The sequence below is a fragment of the Leuciscus leuciscus genome (genome assembly GCF_965113295.1).
Source record: "Leuciscus leuciscus genome assembly, chromosome: 17".
NCBI lineage: Eukaryota > Metazoa > Chordata > Actinopteri > Cypriniformes > Leuciscidae > Leuciscus > Leuciscus leuciscus.
The window spans coordinates 37,258,715-37,272,727 of NC_138741.1; the positions used below are offsets into that span (position 1 = coordinate 37,258,715).

General features: G+C 39.2%; 2 protein-coding genes across 5 annotated transcripts in view; one reads left to right on the forward strand and one right to left on the reverse strand.

Moving 5' to 3' along the window:
* Nucleotides 1-9,591, forward strand: part of LOC309479377 (uncharacterized protein) — a 271,906-nt gene extending 262,315 nt beyond the window's left edge. For 2 of the 4 annotated variants that reach the window (XM_082143482.1, XM_082143481.1), the window contains one exon: nucleotides 9,269-9,588. In XM_082143482.1, the coding sequence (XP_081999608.1) occupies nucleotides 9,269-9,408 (140 nt within the window). In that variant the 3' untranslated portion in view covers nucleotides 9,409-9,588. Of the gene's footprint in view, nucleotides 1-9,268 lie in introns of all 4 variants that reach the window. The other 2 variants (XM_082143480.1, XM_082143483.1) reach the window with 2 other exon arrangements.
* LOC309479403 (uncharacterized protein) overlaps nucleotides 1-14,013 on the reverse strand; it is a 373,702-nt gene that overhangs the window by 276,007 nt on the left and 83,682 nt on the right. The gene's annotated exons all lie outside the window — the stretch shown is intronic.

The window sequence follows — 14,013 nt, forward strand, 5'->3', positions numbered from 1 at the left end:
TCTAAGCTATTCATTAATGATTGCCTCATTAGCAACTAATGAAGAGTCTGTCTGGTTAATATATTAGTTCATATATGAATTGTTATTAATTAAATGTGTAAGTGTGTATTAATTCCATAATACCTTATTTTATTAACTAATAGTGTTAATTAATTTGTTAATTACCACAATGAGCCAAAGCCTTATATTTCAACTTCCAGATAATACAGGTAAACTAATATGCATTAATACATTATTAATTACAGCATTAGTAGTGTGTCAATTACTACAATGTTTTTGGAAACCAGTGTTTAATAAACAGCTTTTATAAACTCTAGTGATGGTAATTAATGATTAATTAATCATTAGCTAACAATCATTATGTTGTGACTTTACTTATTGAGGCACATCATTATTAACTCATCATCTAGTAATAGTAGTAATTGACACACTACTAATGTTGTTAGTGATGCACCGATGTGAAAATTGTGGCCGATACCGATAACCGATATTAAAATTGCTGTTTTGGCCGATACCGATATTTACCGATGTCGATATCTCTGTATAGAAAACAAATTTTAATGATTATCAAATAAAGAGCTATTTTCCAAAACACTTTTTTTTTTTTTTTTTTTTTTTTTTTACTTTAGAAATGACTGATATTGGGCACCTTTACCTGTGTGCAAAATATGTCACATACGACACACATGCATTATACTGCATTGCATATACAGTAATGTGTGCTGGTCAACTTGTCTAAAATTAAGAAACCCTTAGAAAACAGTAAAAAAAACAGGAACATTGTGTAAAATTAAGATGGGCTACTTTATTTATTATTCCAATATCCAAATATGATACTAAAAAATACCACAGGGAAAAGGGCTTCTATTTGTGACGTGCCGTCTTTGCGTTTGAACATTGCACATTTTAAACAGGACACTCATTAACTGAATAAATGTTAGCCAATACAAACATATTTATAGAAAACAGTTGACAATGAATAGACAGGAGTCCAATAATAGCATAACGAATCATTCTAAAAATAATAACAAGTAGCCTAGGCTATAAGACAATTCCGACATGGGCTGTGTTAACAGTAAAACGTCTGTCATTTAACGAATTTTAAAAACACAGATGGATAATACAAAATACTTTGATATTTTGACAGAAAAAAAACAAGCAAGAACAAAATTTAAACTTAGCCCGTCAATTTTTCATTTTACAATTATCTTCTCTCTCTGTGTGTGCGCGCGTCCGTGTTTGTGAGAGAGAGAGCTCGCGCAGCACTGATACAACGGTAGCCTACTTTTTAATCCATAAGTAACGAACGCTAGTTTTCATACAAAATAAATATGTTACATAATTAGGTAGGCTACTTTAGTTATTAATACAATAACGTAACACATGAAGGCTACGTTTCTCAACACTGAGAATGAATCAATAAACGCCTGTTTCTCCACTCGCGCTTATCAGTAATCCACAAATCACACGTGCTGTCACTTTTGAGAAAAATCTAATTCGAACGGGTATGAAATATCAAGCAATATATTCAAATATCTACGAGTCAAAAAACGATCAGTCACAAATGTGTCATGAAGAGGAAAAAAACATAAGTCGCACTGGACTGCGTTAACAATGTTACGGACGGGACAGTTGACGTGAGCGCTCTGAAAGCGCCACTGCTTTAAAACTGTTACGAACTGCTCCGAGACACGAAGGTAGAGATCCAAATGCAGCTTTAATGAGGGGTAATCCAAAGACGAAATCCAATAAACAGGCAATGGTCGAAACACAGGTAAGCAGTCCAAACAAACAAATAAACAAACCAACAAAACAGGCAGGGACCAGAGGCAAGAGAGTAATCCAGGGAACAAGGCAAGATATCCAAAAAACCAAGAAACAAGAAAACCAGGGAAAAACGCTCAGAGATACAGTGTAACACAAACAAAACTTCGCAGTGTGTGAATGAGTGAACATGGTATAAATAGGTTGAGACTAACAGGGTGATGAGACACAGGTGAAGAGACACAGGTGAATGCAATCAGAGATGATGAGTCCGGGCAGTGAGTTATGGGAAATGTAGTTAGTGAGTGAATAGGAGAGTCTGGTGTGGAGTGCCCTCTGGTGGTTCTCAAGGGCACTCCAGCTGGTGACCGTTACATAGCCCCCCCTTTAAGGAGCGGATTCCAGACGCTCAAAATTCTCCAGGAGGGAGGTGGAGCGGAGGCGGACCTGGGGGCGGGATGGCGGGCCGGCGGGCCAGGCCCGTGCAGCGGAAGAGGACCTGAAGACTCCGGCAGGGCGGAGGGCCAGGGCGGAGCAGGCTCTGCAGGCGACCAGGGCGGAGCAGGCTGTGCAGGCGACCAGGGCGGAGCAGGCTGTGCAGGCGACCAGGGCGGAGCAGGCTGTGCAGGCGACCAGGGCGGAGCAGGCTGTGCAGGCGACCAGGGTGGAGACGAGCCTTCAGGCGGCCAGGGAGGAGACGACCTTCCAGGCGACCATGGCACAGGAACAGACACCGGCACCGGCTCAGGAACAGGAACAGACACAGGGACAGGAACAGACACAGGGACTGGCTCAGGACCAGACACCGACTCAGCGGAGACCATCTTGTCCGGAGACACTGGTTCGGCGGTGGCCAACTTGTCCGAAGGCACAGGCGTGGTTTCGGCCATCTTGTCCGAAGACACAGGCGTGGAGTCGGCCATCTTGTCCGAAGACACAGGCGTGGTTTCGGCCATCTTGTCCGAAGACACAGGCGTGGAGTCGGCCATCTTGTCCGAAGACACAGGCGTGGAGTCGGCCATCTTGTCCGAAGACACAGGCGTGGAGTCGGCCATCTTGTCCGAAGACACAGGCGTAGAAAGAGGAAGAGGAACCGATTCAGGATCAGGCTCAGGAACAGATTCAGTCTCGGCTGGACGAGACTCTGGATGGGCGGACGTGACGTGAAGCTCTGACTCGGCAGGACTGACGTGAAGCTCTGGCTCTGGCTCGGCAGGACTGACGTGAAGCTCTGGCTCTGGCTCGGCAGGACTGACGTGAAGCTCTGGCTCTGGCTCGGCAGGACTGACGTGAAGCTCTGGCTCTGGCTCGGCAGGACTGGCGTGAAGTGCAGGCTCAGCCACGCCGGGATGAGGCTCAGGTGTGACTGCGCTGGTGAGCGGTGTTAGCACAGGAGTTGCCAACACTAGAGTGGGCATGACGTGAAGCTCAGGCTCGGCAGATGTGACACCCACAGAAAAAGTTGAGCCACTCAGTTGCAGGGCCAGGTCAACATACTGTTTTAGAGTCCAGCTAGGGTGATAAAGTGGCATTATGGAGCTAAGCGGCTCGGATAGTCCTCCACGAAAAAAGATCATGAGACATAACTCGTCCATACAGGTCAAGCGAGCCAGCTCCAAAAAGTCCATGACGTATACCTCTATGGGCTGGTCTCCCTGACGGAGACGCATGATCTGTGCTGCTGGATTCATGATGGATCTGGGTCTTACTTGGCTGCTGGATCAGTGTTGGCGAAGTTTTCTGTTACGAACTGCTCCGAGACACGAAGGTAGAGATCCAAATGCAGCTTTAATGAGGGGTAATCCAAAGACGAAATCCAATAAACAGGCAATGGTCGAAACACAGGTAAGCAGTCCAAACAAACAAATAAACAAACCAACAAAACAGGCAGGGACCAGAGGCAAGAGAGTAATCCAGGGAACAAGGCAAGATATCCAAAAAACCAAGAAACAAGAAAACCAGGGAAAAACGCTCAGAGATGCAGTGTAACACAAACAAAACTTCGCAGTGTGTGAATGAGTGAACATGGTATAAATAGGTTGAGACTAACAGGGTGATGAGACACAGGTGAATGCAATCAGAGATGATGAGTCCGGGCAGTGAGTTATGGGAAATGTAGTTAGTGAGTGAATAGGAGAGTCTGGTGTGGAGTGCCCTCTGGTGGTTCTCAAGGGCACTCCAGCTGGTGACCGTTACAAAAACTTTCACAGAGACCTCAAACAGAAAGCACAAAAAGCCTGTCTTTAAATTTAATTTCGTTTTGTATTAATTGTATCTTAATTTTGATAAATGTTTCATCAACCAATTGCCTGGATTGAATTAAATAAGAAGTATAGTAGAAAATATTTAATCAGGGAGTGGAGCGCGTCTCATAAATGAACCGAAATCTACCTGCCTCACAGACCGGAGACATATATAGAAAGCTTGAAATGTCTATTTTTAAACAGAACAATTCAAAACGAAAGAAAACAGACTGTTCTCTGCTTATGTCATCTGTATGAAATGTGTATTTATCTCAGGCACATTCACTACTGCTAAGATCGAGTCAGCATGGTCAACTTCATCTTCAACTTCACACGTCAAATATCGGCCTGTTCACATCGGCCATATTTTGACATCGGAACGATACCGATGTGTAAAAAAATGACCATATCGGCCGATATTATATCGGCGGCCGATATATCGTGCACCACTAAATGTTGTAATTAATAATGTATTAATGCATATTAGGCTCATTGTGGTAATTAACAAATTAATGAACACTATTAGTTAATAAAATAAGTGATTATGGAATTAATCCACAATTACATATTTAAAGCAACACTATGTAACTTTTCAACCTTCATAATATATTTCCAAGATCCTTGTGATGGTACATCGACTTACAATAGGTTGAATGACACGTCTGCCATAGCCTGACAGGGTCTGTATCGCTTTTACTGGCACTATGTAACTTCGGGGTTCGGGTAGTAACCAGAGCACAAAAAGAACTACAAAATTCGACTGCTTTACGGCATACGTCACTTCCCCCACCACTTCGTCAAATTTGGACGTGAGAGGCCAACCAGCGTTTGTTTTCGGCTTTCGTGCGTATGTTTTTGTCATGGAGGCTGTTTACACCTGGCCACTTTATGCATTTTCTCAGATCGGATAGCTATCTGATGTGAAAAGTCCAGGTTTAAATGCCCTCCGAAATGCATTTGAGACGGATTTGAATCCGATCCCTCAAACCACTTCTGAGATCTGAGACGCATTCCAGACGAAACTGGACAAGTGTAAATGCATATGGTTGTTGAAACCACATATGTAAATTGTACTCCTCCCAAAAATGCAAAAAAAAAATAAAAAAAAACGTGTGAGAGTGTGTTATAAGCTAAATGTTATATCCAGATATGACGACGCGCTGGAACACGCATCACCGCAGATGAGCAACTGCATCAAGCCAACGTGCAAACTATCGCAAATCAAAGTGAAAGTAAGTCGCAGACGCTTAACACACAATCTTCATCATTAAAAGTAAAGAAACGAAATGATCTTACCAGGGCTGTTACTGCTCTCTCTTATTGCGGTGACGTGCACTCCATTAAATCTGCATATAGCGCGAGAATTGAAGATCGAATTTAAATCCGTTTCGCAAAAATACATTTATGTGACCAGGTGTAAATGGAATCGTTTTGATAAATCAGATAGCTATGCCTCACGAATTAGTTTGCCAGCTGAACTCAGGTGTTGTGAGGTGTATTTATCACGTAGTCCTGAGGGATATCAGACAACGCCGTTTGATGTTGATTCCTGCGATTATCATGAGAACAGCTTTCAATATCTCACATAATTATCAGGACATAAATAAGCCTAACGTAGAGGTTGTAAATAGTGTAAACGAGCACAATTTGCAAACTATTATGATAAATTGCAATAATCATGTCTAATGACATCATAACGGCCAATATTATGAAATAATACGACGTACATTTAACTTAATTGATGTTATCTGGCATTTTGTAATGTTTACATTCCAATAAAAACAACACAAATTAAATTATACAGTAGGCCTAGACTATAGACTATTTACTTGTGATTTAACTGCAATCATGTAAAAACGTTATAATATAATTTACGACAGTGCAAGTATTCCACAGCGACTCTAGGGGTCGCTGTTTGACAAAAACACAATTTCTACTTAGTGTGGCTTTAATTAATAACAATTAATAAATGAACTAATATATTAACCAGACAGACTCTTCATTAGTTGCTAATGAGGCAATCATTAATGAATAGCTTAGATAATCATTAGTAATACATTATTTCAGTATTATCTGTGCATTAGTTAAGCATGAATTAATGCTTATTAGTGCACCCTTATTGTAAAGTGTTACCATTAGACAAGAGTGATTTGATTTAATGAGACGATGATTGGTCCTAATAAACGAATCAGAGTTGGCCGCCTTAGTGGGTGGAGTCATCGGAGTCGAGAGATGATGCAATGATAATTTTTCCCGAGAGAAGCACAGAAAAAGAAGCATGAGCGGGATCTGAGAAGAGAAAGAATTAGACTGAGCAAGCTAGTAGTTTGTTTAGAGAGATTTAGAGATATAGAACATAACGATTTTGAGAAATAGAAACAGAACTTGATACTGTGATGATTGATTTTGAGTAAAAGTGAAACTAGCTTTTTGTACGTGCATTGAAGTACGGGCCTAAAGCTGAAAGAGCTGCCGCAAACTTTTTCTAATTGATATTAGAGTACTCTTGGTAAGTGAAGTTTTCGTTTTATTGTTATTACTAAGGTTCTTATGTATAAATATCCGATAAAATGTGTTCAAATGCCAGATGTGTGTTATATTTAGCTAAATGTATGTAAGAGTCAACCTTCTGAAAAAAAGGGAAAAAATATAGAAGATTTCTTCATAAATGTGTTAAATAAGTGATATTATAAAGGGAGAAGTTATTTTTGATGATTTGTGAAATGTGAATTTATAGGTTTTGTCGAATAACTGAGTTTGAGCAAACGGATGAGTGTGACGCACGTGTAAATTGAGCAGATGAGACCTAGCGCGTCATTTGAAATCCTGTTTTATATATATATAAATGAGAAGTTAATGTGTTAATATTATATGAAAAGTGAAGTTTGAAACGTTAATAGTTGAATATATTGATATTAAGTGTGGTAATATGTGTATTTTTGAGAAAAGGGCCTAATTGTACTTTTGGCCTTGTTTTTTCAAGGTTGGGTTTTTTTTTCCTTTCCTTTTTTTATTTTTTTCTATAAAAATAAAAATATTTTCTTTTGGTTTTGTCTGCCATTTTCTATTTGCTGAGTTTGGATGCTGCTTTCTGGAACGAGGATCGGGGAAGCTGCACGTGAGATGTCCCTGCTTTACTGCGAAAGTTCGAGAGTTGGTGCAAGCAGGAACTGGCGAGCCATGCCCAAATAAGGATCGAACTGAGAATCGCACTGTGAACTGTGTGGTAGGGTCGAGTACATGGTTTCTCCTCCTATCCTACTGAACCGTGAGTTAATTTGAGTTGCGGAAGAAGGATCTCGTGAAGGAACATTGAACTGGAGCTGAGAACTAGTACAATCTCATATCACATTGAGATTTCTGTGAACCTTGAGATAATTTGACTGTGATTTATTTTCCTTATTGTTGTTATTTTGTTTTAATTTATATTGTGATTATTTCTTTTGAATTATTGATTAAGAGTTCATAATTTCTATTTTTGGGTAATAAGAGTGAACTGAAAAAGGTAATTTGAAAGGTTGAAGTTGAAAAGAGTTACATTTAAATCAGACCAAAAGAGAAAAGTATTCTTAATATAAATAAGCCAAATTAGGAATAACTAAAATAACTAAAGAAACCATATATCTTAATTATACCAAAATAAGTGAATTAGGTAAAATTAGATTTAAACTAAATAGACCGTATAAATTATAGTAGATAAAAAGAAAGACTAAAAAAGGGGTTATAATTAGGATATAAATAAGAGTTTATTTATTTCTGGTTTATTTTCTTTTGTTGACGTGTTGAGTTTAATTTTATTGTCTTTTTGAACATTTTCTTTCGTTTTAATTGCTTGTTATTCCTTTTAAATACAAATTGCCTGTTTTTCCAACTTAAACAGTGTGTCCCTGTGCTTCTTTGCTGCTAACACAGTCTCTTGAGCGAATTCTGGTCTTCTGATCGCTGTTCCATAGATTGAAGCAGTGTCTTCTTTCACGCCCCTCTGTGTCTTTTACTGAGGAGGGTGAGGGTAACACACTTGCCACGACACGGGTTACACCTACTCTTATGAATACTGATGTTTTGAACGTACTGCTTCCTTCACGTACTGTTTTCGCCTACTATATAGTAGGAGAGTAGGCATATTCGAACGCACTTGAGTCCGAATCTCGCGATAATTAGCACGTCACCCAGGTAATTCTCGCTTACTCTTTTGGATTCGTACATACTTTTTCGCTCGCCTACTCTTTTTCCCATACTAAATAGTAGGGAAGTATGCGGTTTCGAACGCAGCCTGAGTTTTGTTTTCGAAGGGAATATTCCCCACGATCAATGTCAATGCTTTCATGTTTGCGTGAATCATTTCACACACCAGACTGCTTTATAAACGAGGTCAGTATAAAGCTGGTTTTGCTAAGAAGCTGCTCCTGAAAAAAGGATCAGTACCAACTATTCGTGTTCCTGCTGCACCTCCAGAAGAAGTGAGTGTAACGTTTTATTAACCTTTATATTAATATTTATATTAATCTTTGCAAATCGCTTGCACGCTTCACGATGAATGCAGCTGTTTACACTCAGGGTACATTACGGCATGTTTTCTATGTACGACGTTCTCTATATAATTCATAATCCCACGTTATTGTGTTATTGTGTTATTGTGTTACGGTGTACGCACAGAACAGAGGGGCGGGGTGAGCAAAGCTCATTATCATTTAAAGACACATGCACTTAAACAGCGTGCTGAAAACAGAGCTGTTTTTGACCAGGTAAAATTAGTGTTTTCTTACAATACTAATGAGAATTTTTAATTAAAGTATATTACAAACTTTTAATTTAGACCCTAAAGAATCATATTAGCTTGTACAAAAATGGCATTATATGACCCCTTTAATAAAGTAAAAAACAATATGTCAAAAATATAAAAAATATGCAGATTTAAGTATACAAAAACGTATAGATCGCTGATGAAAATATTTCTTCGGAATAAACTGTTTACACAACCAAAAATCTTGGTGATACGATGCTTTTCTGGGATCTTTTTATAAATCGGATATTGTCTGCTTATATGAAAAGTTCACTGTATATACGTATGTAATTGTGTATTTCCATCACAGGTTTGGTTTTAAGTTTCATTGAAAGGTCTTAAAGTCTTGAATTGAACTAGTTTATATCAGTAAACACTCTGTGTCCGCTGCGCCGGGAACTAAAACACTGAATAGCTTTCCTGCATGTGCACTCAGTTGTTGTTTTGATCTTAAAATGTAACGTCCTCTTGATTTCAGGAGTGGTTGCGACCCGTCCGTTCTCTAAAGGAGACGTTGTGTGTGATTTCCACGGGAAGGTGATCCCGGCAGCCGAAGGGAGAGCGATGATGATGATGAAGGGTCTTCGGGACCTGTTGTTCTTCAGGGCGGGACACTGAGACCTGTGTGTGGACGCCCAGACCCCCTGCGGGTGCCACCCCGACACACACACCGTCGGCAGGAGGATCACACACTCTCAGAGCCCCAACCTCAGGACATCATCCTCTTTAAAGCACTCGTGGACATCAGCATCGACACACAGCTGAAGTTTTACCTTGGAGAGATTGTGAAGTCTTTCCTCGGCCTGGAGCTGGACTGGCCCGATGAGTAGAAGAGTCCGCTTCACTATTGAGGAACTGTTTCACAGTTTTTCACGATGTCCCTGTAAGAAGAGATCAAACAAAACTCGTCTCTTTTTCCACTCACACAAATGGGTTGAAAATCTACCAGTTGCATAGAAACATGTGGTAAAGCTTGTTTGTGGAATTAGTCCGCAGAATATAACCAGAAAACACTGGATCCTCTTCTTTTGATGCCGTCATCAACTCCCCTGATATCAGCCAAACTTTTTTTCAAGGCGATATCCATGACTTGTTCATTAAAGAAATGCCAGATTGATGAGCCAGTCCTGCTGTTTCTGTGCAAAAACTTGATGATGGTAATAATCTCATTTCTGCTTTATTTACATGGCGATTTTTTTATTTAATGATCTTTTATGTTTAGGGTCAGTATGACCCCTTTTTTTTTTATCAATAAATTCTAGCCTGGGAAAACCCAGACAACTTCCAGCAAATTTAGATTTGCTCTGCAAGTAAGTCTGGCAAAGAGCCCATTCAAGGCCATTTCCATGCCGTGGAAATCGCGGCACCAATCAGAAACGTTGAGGCGGGCTTTACACGATGATAATCGCTCTGATTGGTTTTAGGTCTAGCCTATCCAATTGTGCCCAGAGGCATTTGAGCGACGTCCACTCCGTTGGTGAAGCGCACCAACTTTTAAATGCAGCATTATTATATTCAAATTGCAAACACATGAGGACAGTCTCCATGAAAGACCCACTGGCAGATGAACGTGCTACTACATTTCTCTCCGAAACGGTAGGAAATTAAATTAGATTTAATAGAGGATTTTAACTGTGACAAGATGATTGACAGGGCAGTTTACATGACGGGATGCACACGACAGATCCGTACGATAAAGATGATGAAGTAGTATGTGTATGTCCAAAAGTTGCCTACTTTTTTGCTACACATTCAAAAGTAAATACATTTTCTTCACAAAAAGAGTATACTTTTATGGCGTAGTGTAACATAGGCGAATTGGGACGCAGCATATGGCTTTACACATGACGATCGCTCTGATTGGTTTTTGGAGTTTTAGGTCTATCCAATTGCGCCGAGAGGCATTTGAGCGACGTCCGTTGGTGACGCCCCTTTGGAAATGATTTGTCTATGGAGCTTTGCCAGACCATAACTCAGTTACTACTGAGAATGGTCTGGTTTTAACCAGGCTAAATAAATTCAGCATAAATCTGAAAATTTCCACACAGGAGGCGTAGTACTGGAGTATAAATGCTATGTAAAACAGGCACACACACACACACACACACACACACACACACGCACGCACACACACTCACTTTCTCACACATTCACTCTCACTCACATACACTCTCACTCTCACACTCTCTCACTCTCAAACACACACTCTCACACACACACACACACTCACTCACACTCTCTCTCTCTCACACACACACTCACACTATCTCTCACACTCACACACACTCAATCACTCACTCACACACACACACACACACGCACAGACACACACTCACTCTCACTCTCACACTCACTCACTCACTCACACTCTCACACACACACTCACTCTCACACTCACTCTCACTCACACTCTCTCTCACACACACACACACACACACACACACACACACACACACACACACTCACTCACACTTTCACTCACACACTCACTCACTCTCACACACACTCCCACTATCTCACTCACACTCACTCACTCACTCACTCACTCACAAACACACACTCTCACTCTCATATTCGCACCAAGGTTATTTTCATAAACGAAAACTGAAACTAAGACTAAAACTATTGGTCAAAAAATTTTTTCGTAAACTGAAAAAATAAAATAAAAATCATAATAAATGAAAAACTAAACCTAAACGAAACTAACAACAGTTACTGAAAAACTAACTGAAATAAAATAATTAGCAAAAATAAATAAACGTTTTCGTATTTGTTTATCACACACGACGCGCAGAAAGACGCGCAACAATATCGTGTGCACAGACAACGCACCGGACTCGAATTCTCTTTCGCGCTTGAACGAACAATAACACACACCATTATGCCAAAATGTCCGTTTGGGTCGGTTTATGTTCACACCTTAAACGAACCGTACCGGAGTTTGTTTGGAACCGTACCGAGACCACCTCTTCAGCTGGGTCTCGGCTCGGTTGTTTGGTCCGCACCGGAGTGTGATTGCTGTATTCACACCTGCCCAAAAGATTCGCACCAAGGGGGAAAACGAACTTGAGTTCGATCCAATCGAACCAAACAAGGCAGGTGTGAATACACCCTTAATCACACTGGCTTCACAGCAGGTTGTGTTGGCTGTAGTCTGATGAATTGAGGTTTTTTTTTTTTGTTTTTTTTATTACAGTTTTTTTTTATTCGCTTTGGTACTATTTTCACAAGTAAGGTGTACATTTTCAAAACTCTTAGTACAAAAATCCAAACTGATCACACTTGTAACACAGCTAGTCATTCTTTCAAAACCTGATGTAATGCTTTCAGTCAGTTGCACATGTTTTCAGTCCACATAATCATTGTTTCAAACACAAGATTATTGTAATATGTAATGAGAACATTTGGTTTAATCACAGAAACACAACAGTATGATCTTCTTTCAGTTTAGTACTTTTAACAATCAGTTCATTCAACAGCAAACAATGCAAGATACATGTTTCAAATCACAGTTGTTGCTGAATTAATTACAGTAATACAGGCTATGCCACATTAGAAAATACATGTGCATAACCTAACTTATGTAATTGAATCAATAATGTTTGTAATAGTATCTATCCAGTGTGTTATCAAAAGGTGTGATGAAGCTCAGCCATGAGGTTCTGTGCTAGAACAGAGTTTGCTGGCAATGAATACAGTAAATGATTTTGACTATTTGACTGAATATACTGTAGTGGACCTTTACAGATGAAGGCTGAGTTACAGTAATGTAACTACCATGTCTCTACCATGTTTACAGTATCACATGGCATACTGTAATGCAAAATACTGTATTTGATGCCGTCTGTCTCCCTTCTACTGATGCATGTCTGATCAATCTGATGTTTTACAGTCATTGACTGTTTCCTCTCTCTTATACTCTATTCTGCTTTACAGTATTTGCACAAATGGCAAATTTCTCTCTCTCTCTCTCTCTCTCTCTCTCTCTCTCTCTTTCTCTTTCTCTTTCTCTTTCTCACACGCACAGACATTTTGAACATCATGGTGGTTATCTATAAATCACTTATGTAAAAAGAATTCATTACATTTGGTTATCCATATCAGAAATTGCAAACAAGTTCTATAGAAACTGTGTATTGAATCAATATCTATAGAAATCTATAGGTGTACCAAATGATTCATTGATTAACCATTAATATCATTTGGATTAAATCATAGACAAATGTATTAAACTGAATAAGAAGAGATGCAAATCAAAAGTTTGATAGTAAGAGCTTTATGAAAGGCAGTGACTGTGAATGAAACATGTATGTAGACGAAACACTTATGTTGTGTTGTGAAAAGGATACTTTGTGATTTTGAATATTGTACTAACACAATTGAAAACATGATGAAATGTTTGAAAAAAGTGCACTTTTGATGATCTGTTGTAATATTAGCACTAAGAATTTTGAAAATGTACACCTAACTTGTGAAAATAGTACCAAAGCGAATAAAAAAAACTGTAATGTACCAGTGGTCACTCTGCTACATATACAGCTGAAAAAAGTAAACTAGGCATGTTTAAGATTTCATCTTTAATTTGAATTAGTTTGTCTGAATTTTTCATAGTTTTTTCTTGTATACTTTTAAGTTCCATTTATTTGGTGCTTTGTTCAATCTCAAACCATTATTTTATTTTTATTATTAAGATATCTGCACAAGAGTTAACTGTAATCTGGGCAAACATTAAACTTTGCTGAAATGAAGCGTCTCGCTTTGGTCTACACTGGAAGTGTTCTGTTTGCTCTGCTAAACTATATTTACTAAAACTAAAACTCAAACTAAATAAAATAAAAACTAAATAGAAATGTGTTTGCAAAATAAAAACTAAACTAAAACTAACAAAACCATCAATGAAATTAACTAAAACTAAACTGAAATTTAAAGCAAAACTGAAAACGACATTAAAATAAAAACTAATTTAAAAAAGCAAAACTATAATAACCTTGATTCGCACTCACACTCAATCACACACTCCCACTATCTCTCACTCTCACTCACTCTCACTCACTCTCACTCACTCTCACTCATACTCTCACTCCCACTCCCACTCCCACTCTCACACTCACACTCTCTCACACACACTCTCACACTCACTCACTCACACTCACCCACACTCACTCACTCACACTCACACACTCTTTAACTCACTCACTCACTCATACTCTCACACATTCACTC